A 17,071-nucleotide genomic window follows, 5' to 3' on the forward strand; every position below is an offset into this window, starting at 1 on the left:
ATTATTACTTCTGTTGCAGTGCCATTTTACTCAAAATATTTTATTCGGAGATTCAGATATAATTACCCACCTAATAAAAGGAGCTATTAGGTTGTAAAGATCCTATCCTTTCCATGCTCTTTTAAAATTATGACCCACTCAAGCTTGAAATCAAAGGCAGAGCTGAATGGAATAATTCATCTGAAACTCTCTTATTGGGTTTTGCAGCCTCCTAACTGATAAATATGCAAATTAGTTCCCTTTTGGTGATTCAGCTGCATAAACAGAGATTAATGCTGAATGCAGCCGAAAATTTAGCAATAAAATGTATGCACACAAAATCTAGCCAATTCAACCAGTTATGGCTGTCAATAAACACCGCAATGCGCAGCTAAAGCACTAGGACAAGGAGAGGGAATCCCTAAGGATGCTTCGCGGTATCCTGCTGCTCTCCCCTCTTGCTGTTCTCATGGAGCACTGCTGATCTCAGCCAGGAAATACCACACTTGCAGGAAAAAAACTCCTAAATGATTTATCAGGTATTTACTAGCCTCTGTGGTTCTTCCTCCAGGCTCATGTCCTGCCCGTGGGAAGCACCACACCGTCGGCCTCCTCATCCTCTGCCCATCATCATCCAAGGCGGATGGGTCATCGCATCAGCGACATCCTGGGATGCGGGGTGGATGAGAAAGGTGAGAAAGGCAAGGAAGGCAAGGGAGGCAAATTCAGCTCTGTTTTTCATCCTACTGCATCTTGGCATGGCCCCAGCAGTGCTTCCCAATGTCATCGTGGTCTGGCACAAAGGCCACTCATCCGCAGACATGTTTTATTACAAGCTTAATCAGAGAAGATTGCTCATCACATCCTCTTTTCACAAGTGCACACCGGCTGGCTGGCAGCAGGCCGCCAATGCAAACTCAGACTTTTATTTTTTCCCCTTTTTTCCTTTTTTTTTTTTTTTTTTTTTTCCTTTTTACATTCCTGGTTCTCTGTTTTTCCGTACATAAAACATTAACTACGAGAGGAAATGCTGAAGTGGCTGAGTTCTACAGCCACTCACTAATCCCCACCTCTCGTGAGAGATAACTGACAGAGACAACAAAAGAAATTAGTAATTTGTCTTTTCATTTTGTGCTGTTGGGAAAGCTTCCAAATTTTTGGTGTTGTGGTGTGATCATCTGCTATGGGTGTTTTTGTAGTCAGTAATTATATATTTAAAAAAAAAAACAAACCCAAAACCAAACGAGTGACCTACAACACTGTCTCATTAATGGCACAGTCTATGTTTAAAAACATACTTGCATGAGGTAAGACTAGATCTACACAAACAGCTACGAACCTCTACGGAGTAAAACATGAGTTAGTCATGACAACTTCAGCTCTACAAATACTAGTAGATCAAAACGAGCAATCTGGTAGCATCAGCTAATGACCCCATGGTGACAACGTCATTTGCCTTCATGCTTCCATCGCTTTAGATGCCAGATCTGAAGTTCTGTAACATCTCCACTATTATCCTTTGCTTCTTCTTTGTTTTTCTTTTTTAATCATTCCTTTTAGGAATTTGCAGGCATTTTCCTTGCACTGAAGGAGTGATACCAGCAACAAGATGATTTGTGATGGGGTTGTGAAAGTGGGTAGTATGAGAGAAATCCTGGTATGTTGCAATGCTCCGGGATAATTATCACCTCATCAAGAGCTGTTAGAAGGCTGAGCCTGTGATAGCATTGAGTTGCTTCATTAGCCCCTCCAAACTGGCCATCTGTTCGCTCAGATCATCCTGCTCATAAACCTGCAAGTGAACAAACACACATACACATAAGAGGCAGAGGGACAGGAACAGAGACCCCTGGACAGAGCCAAGGACATGGCCCCATGGCAGGGACCTCCCAGGGCCCCCAACTCAGGGACCTGGAGCATCCAACCATGGCCTTATGTTCACAGGTTGGCTAGCAAAGCCTCTCTGGGACCAACACAGGAGCTGAAAACCAGTGGTGCCCATGCTAGAACAATGTGAAGTGTTAACAGCCATCCTCTGAGTCCCCATTTCCCCAGCTCCCTCCTTTCCACTGCATGCATCCGTGTTCGGGGTTGGGGACAAGACACAACAAGAACAGTTTTAACACTCAAAAGAGATGTAAAATGCTCATCTAAACATGTATTTCAGAGCAGGTTGCAACAGTTGATCCAGCAATTACCTGAATTTCTCTTCCCTTGCTGGTGGTTGGGTGTTTCTACCATAGCCTTTAGTGGGAGCTGAGGAGTGGGAGCAGTTTTCAGAAGTGCCTAACTGGGCAGTCCCTTGGGGTACAGCCAGCTGGGAATCTGCAGCAAAACCCACATTTGGCAGCAAAACTGCTCCTATTCTTGGGAACCACTGACCTCAGACATGAGCAAGGCAAGAGCAAGAGGAGTGGTCCCCTGTTTCCAGACACTGAGGGTGCTCCAGTATTATTTACTTCATTATTGTTTGTTTATTTTGCCCAATAAACGATCTGGCACTGCTGTATAAGCCCTGCAGTCCCTGAGGTGAGATGGAGCAGGCACCTTAAGAAAGCACCTGCAGAGCCAAGCTTAAAAGAAAACTGATCTCCAAATTTTAGCCTTTCACCCCAAATTCTGACCACCTGATGAGCTTGTTGCCTGCTGTCGCCTGTAACTGCCTTCACACTTGTGGAGCTTGAGCAGAGTCTCTTCTGAGAGCTAAATTGTGATGCTGTGATAAGGTATTGAAAGCTGAAATTGCACTTCGTGTTACTAAATGTCCTGTGTTAAATTACTCCTTATGCCACCAGTTTTACCGTGGAGGGGATTTTCTTTCCCGTTCCTATTCCAGTAGGAGATTCCATGTCTTTTAATCATCCTGCATCCCCTTTCCCAACAGAACATTGGAATCCTGCTGTGACTATATGCAGAAGGATATACCTATGCTGGTGACAGCAACAAGCAGGAATCAAACACTGCTGTCCTGCATTAATCAAGCAGCAGACCCAAACCCTGCATACATGTCTAAAGAGAATCTTTTGTCTTAACCCAGGTTGAAAACATCAAAGGATTCGCTAACAAAATGTTGGACATATCGCTGCAATAGTGCCTGGCAAAAAGCTGTGCTGTGCAAGGAGATGAAAAGACGTGGTGCACAACATGTATTTAGTGCATTTCTTTTTTCCCTTATTCATTTTCTTCAGCACAGTTTCATCTTCTGAGTCACGTAAGTTCCTTCTCTAACAGAGTCTTAATAGGAGTGAAAAGATTATTCTAATTACGCCATCTTTCCAGTTTCACTTACCTACCCCTTCAGTGTTACTTTTCTCACCATTATCTGGTATTACTCTATACTAAATTTCCCTGCCAAAACTATTTTCTTCCCTTATGGCACTTCTCCCCCCCTTTTCTCTTCTCCTGGTATCTCAGCGTGCTGAGGAGAGGTTGTGAGAGCTGTGGATGGGTAATATTAACACAGAATTGAAGCACTCACTTCTCCTCCACATCACAAGGTCCATTAAAGCCAACAGCAAAGCCTTCCTGGCTACCAAAACTTTCTACTAGTGTTCTAATAGCTGTCAGTGTAATGTGTGCAGTGCAATGCCCCACGTAAGGAGGGATGGATCGTTATCTAAAAACTGATGTGTAGACTGAGGATTAGAGAACAGAACTCGATGGTGACGAGCCTTGCAAGCCCGCTGGCTCTGACAGATGGTTCTTACGTTTGCAGAGTCCTCAGTCTGCTTGTGTCCCTCTTCTGCAACCTCCGGGGCTGTGGGCACTGAGACGGGCAGCAGAGGTGACCTGGCTTTTCCTGCCAAGCCAAGGGATGCGGTTTTGACTTGAGCCTTGGGGAGGTTAGGCCCTGGAAAAAGAAGCAGAAGTCACACTGAGAACCTGTTGGCATGAAAAAGGGCATTGCAATGAAATCTGGGGGACCGTAGGCAAAAAGCGGGTGGTTTTACTATTGCGTTTACTATTGGTTTTACCATTCGCCTTCAGTTATAGAAGTCTCCTTAAAGGTCTTTTCCAGCCTTGATTCTATTATTCCCAGACAGACTTACACTGCTTCTTCTAGGCCAGGTTGGATGGGGCTTGGAGCAAGCTGCTCTAGTGGAAGGTGTCCCTGCCTGTGGTCAGGGGTTGGAACTGGGTGAGCTTTGAGGTCCCTTCCAACACAAACCAGCCTGGAATTGTATCATCCCAGGAGAAGCACCAGCGCCAACACCAACACTTTCTAAAACATCTTCAGTTACATTTGAAACATTGCAGGTCTAAACCCCACTGCTGCACCCAACAGGAATGATGCCCAAGGCTGTTGGGTGAGACTGCAGCAGGTTTGCAATTTCCCGTTGACATTAATATTTGATGGATGCTCTTCCGAAGAAACGAAACTTTTTGCATGGAAACTGAAGTTTTCCCGGGAAAATACCCCGAAACTTGGCATTCCAGGAGAACGATGGAATGTCGGGCAGGGAACTGCCAAACTGATGTTGTGGTTGAGGGGGAAAATGAGACTGAAGAGCTCCTCCTGCCCACCCCATAGAGCGACAGCACTGCTACTTGGCAAAAGAGGTGTCAGCTGCAGCGCTGCTTCAAGCTCTGCCCTTTAAAGATGCATCAGCTGAGACGCCTCAGCTCTCTTCCAGAGGGAATTACAGATTCTTTGTACCTTTAAATCATTTAAAGCATCAAAGAGTAAAACCTGTGTCCTGGACACTGCCTCCGATGAGCACAAGGTGCCTGGTCCTATGCAAGACACTGCCGGAGACCCGAGGGCTGCCAGATGAAACAAGGGCACACAAGACGTTGGTTTTAAGTACACGGGGATAGCTTTAAAGTTAAAAGCTGCCTTGCAAAGCCTGGCTGAGGTCATGAATCTTGTGCATCACAGATTCAAGGCCACAACCGGGGACAGCAGTTTCTGATTTGCTTACTGCCAGCGTAGTCTTGTTCCTCTGAAGCTATGCCTTGAACATTGCCACAACCTGCATAGGGCCAAATGCATTCCAGTGAGTGCCTATGGCACTTGTGTCACCCACTTAGGTCTCCAAAGTTTGTTCTTCCTGGTTTCTCTATTAACATTAATCCACTTTGATGCTCTAAGGCAAGTTTCGTGTTCATATCTTTAAATATGCAATCTCCAGGCTAATACTTGCTTGGCTGGATGCATCACATACCAGGGACAGTCAAATCCCACCAGCTATCCCCACCAGGTAACAGCAGATCCTTTCTGGCACAGGGCAGACTCCATGTGGGAGATTTTAATCTCTCACAGGAATTGGGCACAATTCCTGTTCTTATTATTTAAGACCAATTGAAATCATGCAGATGAATCATAAATAGATTTTCCCTATATATTTCCTCAGCTATAGCGTTCAGCAAGTTCTCTGCCCTTTTTCTGTTACAAAAATGAGTAGCATGATAAGGAAGGCATCAGCTTTAGTAAGTCAGGTAGGTTCTTGTCCACTGCATCAGAATTGGATCAGAGAGAGAAAAATATGACTTGAGACACTCAAGCCATAAAATGTTGATAGAGGAAGGGGTGTCCCAGGAACGAGCCACAGGACAGGTTTGTATGAGGCCATCCATGGCTCTGGAGCTGAGACTGGGGACCAGGAGCATGGTAGATGTCTACATCCATGTGGGACATGGACAGGCTCACTCCAAAACAAATGTATCTCAGCCTGGCTCCAGAGCAGAGCTGCTCCAGCCCTCGCAGCATCTCCATGGCCTCCTCTGGCCTCGCTCCAACAGCTCCACGTCCCTCGTGGGTTGTGATGTCCTTTTTGCATTATGTTACATCATTAAAGCATGAAATGAATGCTCCTAAGCCAGGAGCAGCACTGCCTGGGGAATAACTCCAACGCAGGAGGGCAGGCAGCTGATGCACATGGAGCTACTGCCACTCTCGCTCCCCAAAACCCCACCAAACCCATGCAGTCATGACAGCTCTCTGCATTCTTACAGCTCCAGCAGTAGCCAGGAGACAAGAGCTGCGGGTTCATTTTCCTGTATTTCAGAGATCTGTTTTTATGTTTTTAATTACTTACACAAAGGAGCAGAAGAGAGAACAAAATCCCTCCTGAGACTGAGCTGCCAACAGCAGCCTTCCAGTATCTGAAGGGGGCCTATAGGGATGCTGGGGAGGGACTCTTCATTAGGGACTGTAGTGACAGGACAAGGGGTAATGGGTTCAAACTGAAACAGGGGAATTTTAGGTTGGATATAAGGAGGAAATTCTTTCCTGTTAGGATGGTGAGGCACTGGAATGGGTTGCCCAGGGAGGTTGTGAATGCTCCATCCCTGGCAGTGTTCAAGGGCAGGCTGGACAGAGCCTTGGGTGCCATGGTTTAGTGTGAGGTGTCCCTGCCCATGGCAGGGGTGCTGGAACTGGGTGATCCTGAGGTCCTTTCCAACCCTAACTATTCTATGGTTCTATGATTCTATGCCTTCACTCTTCCAGCTCCTGTTCAACAGCTAAAAGTCTTCTTTAATAACTGGGCCTTCAGACTTCCCTGCTCCTCAGAGTGAGAGGATACAGCTCTCCCCAGAGGTTCGTTCTTCCACATTCAAGTCAGCTTTTTGAAATAGGAAATGTTTTCTCTTCCACTTCTTAATAAAAAGAGCTTATTTCCAAAGAAGTGTGTGTGTGAGCATGCACACACTGACACTCAAAGTATGCACCAAGCCTATTTTACTGTGTATTTCACATGCTGAGAAACACCAGAGCCTGATTTAAAAGAACATAAAGAGAAGGAGGTAGCACCAGCGCAAGCAAATTAACTCTAAGCAGCCTGGTGCATGGACTGTGGATTCTCAATGTTTCTTTCCCCAGTGCTTTGAAAACACCTGCAGTGCTCAGCAAACACCTACAGCTGCAATTCTATAACGCTATAGCACTGATTCTATTCTAGTAGTGCCTATGTGCCCTGCAAAAGAGAGATTTATCTCATTCCAGTTGCAGGGATTCTGGATTGCATCCTGGGTTATCACTGCAACGTGAAGAATGAATAATAAGATACAGCCACTGTAGAAAATTGCATCGAGGCTGTTTATGGGTTAGATAATGGACCCAAATAGTTTTTCTTTGCAGAAGTGACTTCTCACTGTGACTTGCTGAGTTTCCATGGGCTGGTGGAAACACGAATATTTGATGTGGTGGTGAGGAGCTCATGTGAAATGCAGAGTATGTTGCTATTGTAATCCTCTAAATCCCGTGGTAAAACTCATGTTTCTCATATGTAACTCATTAATTGTAGTAATTGGACTTAAAGACCCACTTTTCTGCACAAAGACAGATGTTTCCTCCTGGATATTGCTAATGAGAAGGCATAATGATGATTAGTAAGTTCAGTTTGTGCATCTTTTTGCCCTTTAGCTCTCGAAAGCAACAGGCAAATTGTAAAGCTCATAACTAAAACAGAGCTGAGATGATTTTCGTTAAGCTGAGCAGTGTATTTCCACTTCTCCAGCAAATGCTCTACAGCAGTGACTGTTTCCCAAGGTATTGCTTGTAATACGTAATTAGCACAAGAGTCGAGCCCTCTTCCCCCAAAGGATGTTAAAAAGACCAAGCAGAGCTCTCCAAGAGAGTTCGACACAGGAGGCTGACGCGCAAAGTAACCCACTTTACGCAAATGAGCAGCTAATTAAATTGAAATTGCTTTGGTTTCCAACCTTCTCCAGCTCTACAGGACTCTCACGAGTTAACAAAAGAGGATCCCGTGGCAGTGGGGCCGCAAGAGGCAGAAGATGACAATACCTGTCAGGTGTAGCTCTGAGCGGCCCCAGGGTGGATTTACCCTGTTTAGAAGGTTCATTTTCTCAGCAGGGTGATTAAACACTTCACTGGCTCATTAGCTAGGTAATATGTGGCTACCAGGTGCAAATCCACTGCTCCTCCAAGGCTCACGCTGAACGTGCTGCCGTACCACCCTGGGTATTCCCGACGCACTGCACATCACTGCGATCCTGTGTCAAGCCAAAAAGCAGCAGCTCTTATAAATCTATACACATTTGTGCCTATCAGGACATACGTTATCATGATGGACAGCAAGTAAAACCAATAGAGCATCCATCCTCTTGATAGCAGTGCTTTGGGAGAGCTGCTTGGCGTTATTTTATTTTGAGATATGTCCAATGGAACACGGGATGATGTACTCAGCCAAGTGAGAACAACTCATTTCAGGGTTTCTTCTGTTCGCATTGCAGGCTTTTCAAAGGCCCATCCCTGGAAGCAGGGAGGATAGCGAGCTGGAAACTCAGCATCAAGAGGTGCTGTGTTCACACTCAGTGCATCGGGGGTCTGTATCCATCTTGAGGACCGAAAATACTTGTGTGGCTCATGTGTAACAGGCATCCTGGGTGATGACTCAAAAATGTGATAAGGGAAAAAAATAGACTTAAAGTGAAGGAAATGGAGGTGAATGTAAAAATTGAAGGAGCTAGTTTATGGAGACAGAGCATGAAGTAATGCTCAGTGGATAATACCGAAGCAGAAGGCAGAGCTCCTCAAGATGTGGATCTAGGACTGATTCTCAACATTTTGGTACGTACAGTAAGAGTGTGATTGTGGAATCGACTACTTGCCAAAGCTTGGAAATACAGCTGGAGCTGGAATAACACTGCAAGAGAACTGCAGGGACCTGTCTGCCTATCTGCTGCTCATGCAGACTTCCAGGCTTTCACAGCAAAGAGGTAAGGCCACACGCCACCCCTTCAGCTGAATTTCACTTTGTAACGGCACCCTTCAAAGTTTGAAGGGAAGTTGGACAAATTGCCTTTCTGAAGATCCAAATTCTTGGCTGTGGCAGCACGGTGAGCTCCTGTGACTGGACACAGAGCAGACACCCAATAATCAGAAGTCTAGAATTACCTAGGAATGAATCACGTCTCTGACAGAAGGAACGCGAAGTTTTGACATAAATTCTGTTGGGTCCAACAGAAGGAAATGAAGGAAGAGGAAATACCTGCGTTGCTTCTGATTTCAAGACTACAAGTGGGTATGTGCCTGAGAGAAATCAACTGTGATCTTCAGATGTACAAGGAAAGCAATTTTTTGGCAGAAACAAGGCAAATAGCAATGCCATTTTACAAACCAGTGGGAAGATCCCATCTGGAAAGCTCTGTACAAGCCTGAGGACTTGCACGCAGGAAAAGGGAACCCTTCAAGGTGCTGAGAGGGGTTTACTGACTGCCAGTGACGAAGAGGAAGAGTCTATGTGACAATCTATATATAGAAGAGAAAATGGGATTGGATCAACTCTGCCTGCAATCCCTGCCCTTCTCAGAAGGATTGTGGTAGTTTGGTTTCAGTAGGTGGGACTGCAGAACTCAAAGGCAGCAAGAGTCTTTCCTTTCAGCTCAGTGAGATGTGGATCAGGCTCACAATGCCAACATGCCCTTCACCAGCAGCTGGGCTTATGAAGGACATATCTGGGCTAAAACACCAGGTAGTTACCACAGATGAAGAAAAAGACTAGCAGCTTGAAGATGTTTTTCTTTCTATTATTCTGCTCTTGGTAAACATGTACAACTATCATCAAAGACAGTGTGTGCCAGCAGGGAGGACACAAGAGAAACTCTGAAATGGGACTTTGGCAGTAAGATGCGTTGTGTTGTATACAGGCTCCAGTTTTTAACCTGAAGCCATTTGATTACAGAGATGGACAAAATGTTCAATATTTGGTTAATCTAAAGCTGACTTTTTTTTTTAGTTGCTGGTATAGGATTTTCAACCAAGTAAAAAATAGTTTGGGTCAGGCAAGGTATTTGTAGGCATGTCTCATAAAACTGATTTAGAAACTTAAAATTTCCAAACTGGGGATATTCTTACGCCTAATAACCCAACAGACAGCAGGTGCATCAAAGATGTGAAGGGGATCTGTAGTTGAAGGTAATCTTGTTTGAGGATTCAGATGAAAACTGATCTATCAACTGGGGTGCAAACAAGCCTTTGTTTCCATAAGAACTGAGAGGATTCTTGGAGGATGAAGGGTACCCAGATGTCATAATAAGCTGCAGAATTCAGAAGGTAATGCCAGGCTTATAGCTAAATGAGGCTAATCTTTTCTGGCTGTGCATCTCACACCTCCCCTATAGCTACTTCCCTGTGAGGGTGCTGAGGCGCTGGCACAGGGTGCCCAGAGAAGCTGTGGCTGCCCCATCCCTGGCAGTGCTCAAGGCCAGGTCGAACGGGTCTTTGAGAAAACATTCCATGATTCTGTGGTTAACTGGAGCTGCTTCTAGGAACAAAGACCCGCAGGCACGGAGGAGTCTGCACGGATGCTCCCGCAGCGATATGTCATAGCTGAAAGAACTCACTCTGTAAAACTCCAATTATTTATGAATGCTTCTGACAGCAAAGAGATTGGCAGCCTGAACTTCAAGGCTGGGAAGAAGGGTTGTACAACAGCGCCAAGCCAGATGTTTCCACTGTTAAGCAATCAAAGCTGGTGAGGTATACAGCTTATCTTGCAGTACGAAGTGGTAATTTTCTCCCAAAATGTACAACACGAAATCACAAAAGGATCAAACTCCACTTACCGGCTATTTGCTATTTCCACCGGTAAAAACAATGTCAGTTTGAATGACTTAAAAGCTGAAACATAAAGATGAGGATAACACGTGGAAGTGAGATTACTTGTAGCTCCATGGCAGGATGTACCTCTTTAAGAAAGACAGTGCCTCTCAGGGGAGCAGAATATGTAACTATGGGAAAAATATTATTTGAAGACTCAGTTTTACACTAAATGGGGGAAAAAAAAGTGTTTTTCATTGAGAAACTGAGTTTCTAAAAATCATTTTTAAGATGATAATCAACAGATGCCAGGGAAATTGTTCTAGGAAGAGGCAAAGTTTAATTTAGAAATATTTGATAGTGAGAGAAACAAATTAAAAAGAGAGAAAAAAGAGAAAACCCCAACAGAAAAGACAAAGAGATCATTTAATCACTCTCCTGAATATGGTACCAAGCAAGTACTGGGGTTGACTACTGAGGAGGCTTTTGAAATAACACTGATGAACTTTACACATTTTTACACGCTACGGCTTCAAAATAGGTATAGAAATAGTGAGTTTGGAAAGGGCACTTCAAAAAACCAACACAGGCTGCACAAATGCAGTGCAAATATGCGAAAGATTTGGTCTCTGTCTACTCAGCTGCTGTTCGTGTTTTGAACCTATTTGCTGGAAATACTATGGATAAGTAAGTATTTGGGCAAAAGTGACCTACTGGCTGTGACTGCGCAGGGATAACACATGCACTTAATGCAGATAAACTGTACACACAGTGGAAAAAGTTTAATTTCTCTGCTTATGAAACACAGGGACATAGAACAACCCTTCCTTAAATCTTTCTATGAATTTTCAAGATGATTATTTAGATAATTTTTTTTTTTTTAATTATTTCACTGAAACAGATCTTGAAAAAGATCATTTTTATCAAAGGGGAATCAGTGCGCTTATCGAGGCAAGCACCTGAACCCACACTTCGCTTTACACCTTCCAGCAGTCCTGTCAGTTTTAATGAGACAACTCAGGTGTCTCCAGTTGTCTGCATGCTAATTAACATCTACTGGACTGGGACCAGCTTTCTCTAATGGACAGGACTGACCCTTCCATGGCACTGCTGTGTCAATGTATCTCCCAGCTGGATGGAGAAAGTGCGTGCGTTTTCATACAAAAGAAATGCGGACGAGAAAATGCATTTCAAAATTGAAGGGGAGGGGTTGTAGGTAAAGGATTATGAAATAAAAGAATCGTTCTCCTTTGAGTCAGGGAGTTCTAGTGCAAAAAGCCAGGATTTCAGAATAAAAGGTTCAGGAAGTGAATAATTCCCATATTTTCAGTGAATCTGTAGACCTTGCTTACTGTAGACTGTGATAAAGAGAAGTCCATAATCTCATTTGCATTCATCATTAAAGTAAGAAACATCCCCCCACCCCAAACTCTTAAGCCACAAAGATTTTTATACTCTATTAACAAAAGAGTTCTTATTTGCCTTTGAATTCAATGACTGAACTCAAATTAGAAGCAATAGGTTTAGGTTTTTGCTTGTATTTTTTATTGGCACTGTGATTTCTTTACTGTGAATGGTAAACCTTGAACTCCTCCCTCCCCACAGGACCCAGAATTTGGTTATATAGCTACTTAATTAGACCTAATTGATTGCTCAGAATGAATGCACTCACATCACTCACAAATTAACTCCCCACTTTGCACGAGAGGGGATTAAGCGCTCTAAAAAGCAGATAGCCATTAAGTGCACAAGTCTTACACCAGAGGGTTCTAAGTTTATGTCTCCAAAATTTGCCTAATTTGCAGCCAGAAGTTTAATTCTTGGAATTTCTGTCTCTAAACACTCCACCTGAGATCTGATAATGAAGGCACTTGTGTAACAGTGATTCTACCAGCGCTCCGGTGAGGAGCAGTCTATTGTCAGCATGAGTGAAAATTAGTTCTTTATTTCCTCCATATTCACTCTTCTAAAGATCACTGTAATTTCAGCAACTGCTGAGGCTCCAAACCCTTGCTATTTGAGATTATTATGGCTCAGGAGTCACTGCTTAATACCCAAATTCCCTTTTTTCCTCTTCATTTCATCCCTTATTTATTTGACTGTTAGCTTGTGGCTTTAACATAGGCTCGGCAGACCTTCAGCCTTATCTTGTTTACCTGGTCCTTTTCTTACAAATGATTTAGAAATAATAATAATAATAATAGAAACACCTCAAGGAGTTCATTTTCTTACCAGGCTTTCTTATCCCATTTGGTAATGAAAACAGTGTGTGTGCCAGCCTGGGTAAGGAAGGGTTTGTGCTGACGTTCAGGTAATACTCAGCTACTGCTATTTACACAGGGATGTTTACCGACAGATTTCTTCATCTCACTCTTCTCTTTTATTCCCCAAAACACCCAACATTGAAAATATAGGATTTTTTATATTATTTTTTCTTTATTTTTTTTTTTTTCCCCCCCGAAGCAGCAAAGAAATAAATCTTGAGCACTTCACCTGCAGTGCAGCCCTTCCCCTGCAATCCCTGCCTAGAGCCAGTTTGGGACACACCTTACCGCTCAGCAGCAGGAAGGAAAATCAAGTTCAGTTTTGCTGTAAAATAAAGTGGTTTTAGCTCTGGGGTATCACTGAGCGATTCTAGGAAGACCTAGACCTAGACAATTTAGATTTCCAGCTACACCGTTTTGGGGAAGAACCAAAACATGCAGCACTTTTACAGCTTCAGAAAAGAGCCTGAAAAGGCTGAAGTTCTGTAACTGTGACATGATATAAACCACACCACTTCGCAGGCAGCATTTTCTATCTCCACACACTTGCTTCTGCAGAAGACAAATGACCTCCTAATTCAGGTTCATTTAAAGTGCAGCTGATCATTAAGACCTAAAAGGAATTTTCATTTGTGAGGGGGAAAAAAAATGTCTTTCCTGTCCATTTGTGGAATTTATGTCAGATCTATAACGCAGTAAGCTCAACACTCCATCAAACATTTTCTATTTAGCCTGAAAGGGGGCTAAGTCAAATCACTTATATGCCTATGTGTATGATTTGCAAAGGGGAGCAGGTACAGCCACAGTGGGGATTGGATTCTGACGCCTTCAGAATAAGTATTAGGAATCTCAAGTACCTGATCACAAAGCAGTGATGAAAAAAGTGAGATCTCCTATAAAATATGAACGGGAAGGGCTTAATGTGAAAAAACTAAATTTATTGGGCTCAAGGAAGAAAAAAAACAACAGGAAAAAAAAAGAAAAGAAGAAAAATGTCAGATTTAGCTCTGGATTAGGTTGATGTCATGACCCAAAACCAGGAGAACAGCCTTTTAAATATTTATTCATATCCTCATGGCAGTATCTCCCACAACTGAATAATGATCTCTGTATGTCTTCTTTATGAAGCATATGATAGAGTTTAACAGCTAATTACAATGCCACTACAGAGATATTGGGAATAGATAAAATATTAGAGGAGATACTTCCTTTTAGCGTCAGGTCAATCAAAGAGGCAAGAAAAAGCCCTGTGCTCATATATTCACTGGGCAAGATCCAAATACTAATATTGCAGGAGGGACAGTGTTATATATTAGCTCCAGGACTATAATCTAAATACACAAATAGCTCTGGAGCTTCTGCATGCGGTTGGCTGTGGGGCAGGCAATGGGCCTGGCTGAGGACCAGAGGATGCTGCCTGGCATCTCCATACAGGCTATTCTTTAAAAGGAGGTATAAAATGCGTAGGACTGGAGGAAGAAGAGCCTGCAAACCAGCAGTGAAGGGATTTCAAGGGAAATCTCCACTGAATTTCAGGTTCCTGCTTTTTAAAGTCTTTGCTGGAAATCTCTCTATCAATCTCTATGGTTCTCTGCTGCTTCCTGCCCCTCTAAATTCTGCAGTATCGTTCCACTAGTTCTGCATTGTCTGAAGGGATTAGACACCTGAATAACATGACTTTAAAAAGTAGGATAGCAAAATAAAGAATAGTTTAATTGTCTTAAGTGATAATGAGTCCATTACTTATCGCCCTATTACTTTATTACATAGGACATGTAATAATGTCTGGAGTTTAAGAAAAATATGAGGACAAATTAATTAATTCTGTCTCTCAGGTTAAGGAAAGTAACAGTTATTCCAATGTGGGAATTTGCTAAGAGCTTTTTAAACCTGAGATGTCCCTAAGTAGGGTATAATTAGCAGAGATGGTCCATGAGGGAATTGTCTCATTTGGGCTGCAGACAGCTGGACCGCCCTTGCTCTGCCAGAGGGGAATAGGGAGGAGTGGCTGTGCAGGGATGTGTCAGTCATCTTTCTAGGAGGTTTGTTCAAATAGGGAAATGCATCAGAGACTTTGTAAAGTCATCATATGGTTTGTGGTGGAAGGGACCTTAAAGACCATCCAGTTCCAACCTCCTGACATTGAGAGGGACACCTTCCCCTGGACTAGGTTTCTTCAATCCCTGTCCATCCTGGCCTTGAACACTGCAAGGGATGCGGCACCCAAATGTCTTCAGGATCTCCCTTTCATGGTTACCTAACGATGGTTGAGATACCATACTCATGGGTCGTGTTAAATACTCAGAATTGCTGGTGAAATGAAGTGCTCTTTCTTCACGTCTCTTTCTCAATGCCTTTTGTCTCCACTCCCATTTTCAGTGAAAAGAAGAGAGATCTGGAGTCCAGAGGAGTGGGATTCAGGAGCGGGTGCTGGAAGAGCAACCTAGTTTTGAGGGACCCTTTGCAGGACCGGGATCAGTTCTGCACACCCCACTCACTGCCCAGAGCAACAAAGAGAAGTTAACATTTATGAAGGAAAACATTCTACAAGGACTTGGCAAAAGGAGACATCAGTCTGGGTAATGACTCTGAGGACAAGTGCATTGAGACAAGCAGCAGAAGCCAGACATAGAGGGAAGTAAGTAGCTCCCAACACCACAAAATAGCCAGAAGCAGATCAGAAATGAAGCTACAAGTACTTCTAAAAAGTGAAAATAGTGGTTTCAGTGTAATAATAAATACAATCGTTTGAAAGCCATATAAAACCCAGCAACATGTTTTTGTCTATGTGACAGGGTTCGGAAAAACAGGTTTTTTCATTGCTTTACCATTCACTCTATTTATTTCCATTGCTTTATGGCAGATCGTGCCATAAACTTTCAGTTCTCAATTTTACCTAATAACAAAGTTCTACACGCTGCTGCAGGAAACACTGCATCTGCTTACTTGAGATTACTTGCTCAAAAAAAAGACAGCTTTATTTTTCAGGATGATGGGATTCTTTACGAAGATAAGTACCACGCCGTGACTTCCTCTCTCTTTACCACACCTCCCAGTTATAATGGTTAAAAGGTAAACTCTGGTTGACTTGGAGAGCAAATAGCCATTTTGAAGTAATCAGGCTTATGAGAGTAAGACAGGTAGAACTGGATCCCCATAAAGTAAAATGTAGCACTACATAGAGATGAATAGGCTCTGTTATATATAAAAAATAATTCAGCAACGCTATTTGGCAAAAGCAGTTCTCCAGTAAATAAGGATTTATCTACTTCTGTCTGCTGTCAGAAACTGGATTACTTGCTGATGGATAGCAGGTGCTTCCAGTAAAAATGCAGAGATGTTTTGGTAGCTTGCTTGTTGAAAACATCGACCCAGCATATGTTGTATGGCGAGAAAGCTGTGCTCAGAAAGCACTATTAGAATAGAAAAGAGTGAAAATGAAATCTCAAAGGTTCTCTGAGCTAAACTGGAGATTATCAAAGCTAAAAGAGCAGAAGTTAAAATCGGAGACCAGCATGCAGATCCGTTTTTTTCCCCTTCTTAGTAACTCGAGTGGTTAGGGATACTAAGGCAGGTAGCACTACTCCTATTATACCACTTCACACGAAGAACAGTCCTAGCACTGCACCTAGTTTATGGACAAAGCAGATACCAGGTACATCACACAGCTGCACTCACTGGATCCAAGAATGAATTTTAAAGACAGCTCCCTAGAAATGGTGCTGCTCTGGAAGCAAACCCAGAAATCAGCTAGAAAAGCACCATTCCCTCTTGCTCTGCCATGACCCTACCCATGAGCAAATGTTTCACTACAACTGTTTAATCTAACCCTACCACCAGCCCACAGCCTCATTCAACGCCGTCACTATTCGAAAGCCTTTTTAAGAAACATATAGTAATTTTCTTCCCGTTCCTTGCACGCTTGCTGTTTAATTTTTGATCAGTTTGCACACTGGAGTGGGTTGCAGTCAGTTCTTTTCCAGCATACATAAATAGTTCTTTCATTATCCAAAAGGCAAGCCTTGAAACAAGAGTCAAGCATTTGGCACTGTTTCAAGTTACTGCAGCGTAACAGGAGACTGGAAACAAGACCAAGTGATTAATTTGGCATCTCATTTAGTTCATTTTTATCACTTACTTGTTAACTCTGATTTTAAGCTATTGCCTTGCCCTGAATTTTTACTCCAGATTGTCAGAATAAAGTACCTGCTTACTATCATGTAATTCTATGATGATTCTATGTAACTGGTTGATGCGAAACTGAACATGAGCCGGCTTCAGTGTGAGCTCACAGCCCAGAAAGCAACCGTATCCTGGGCTG

General features: G+C 43.2%; 1 protein-coding gene across 1 annotated transcript in view; it reads right to left on the minus strand.

Moving 5' to 3' along the window:
* Positions 1-826: 826 nt before the first annotated feature.
* Positions 827-17,071, minus strand: part of DCC (DCC netrin 1 receptor) — a 606,685-nt gene continuing 590,440 nt past the window's right edge. Inside the window, exons 28-29 of the mRNA XM_061450469.1 lie at positions 3,687-3,829; positions 827-1,771 (exon numbers count right to left, since the gene is read on the minus strand). Coding sequence (XP_061306453.1) covers positions 1,682-1,771; positions 3,687-3,829 — 233 coding nt within the window. The 3' untranslated portion in view covers positions 827-1,681. The remainder of the gene's footprint in view (positions 1,772-3,686; positions 3,830-17,071) is intronic.

This window comes from Pezoporus flaviventris, unplaced genomic scaffold (assembly GCF_033815535.1).
Source record: "Pezoporus flaviventris isolate CSIRO_AGI_PZ_B2104156 unplaced genomic scaffold, CSIRO_AGI_Pfla_v1 ptg000010l, whole genome shotgun sequence".
Taxonomy (NCBI): domain Eukaryota; kingdom Metazoa; phylum Chordata; class Aves; order Psittaciformes; family Psittacidae; genus Pezoporus; species Pezoporus flaviventris.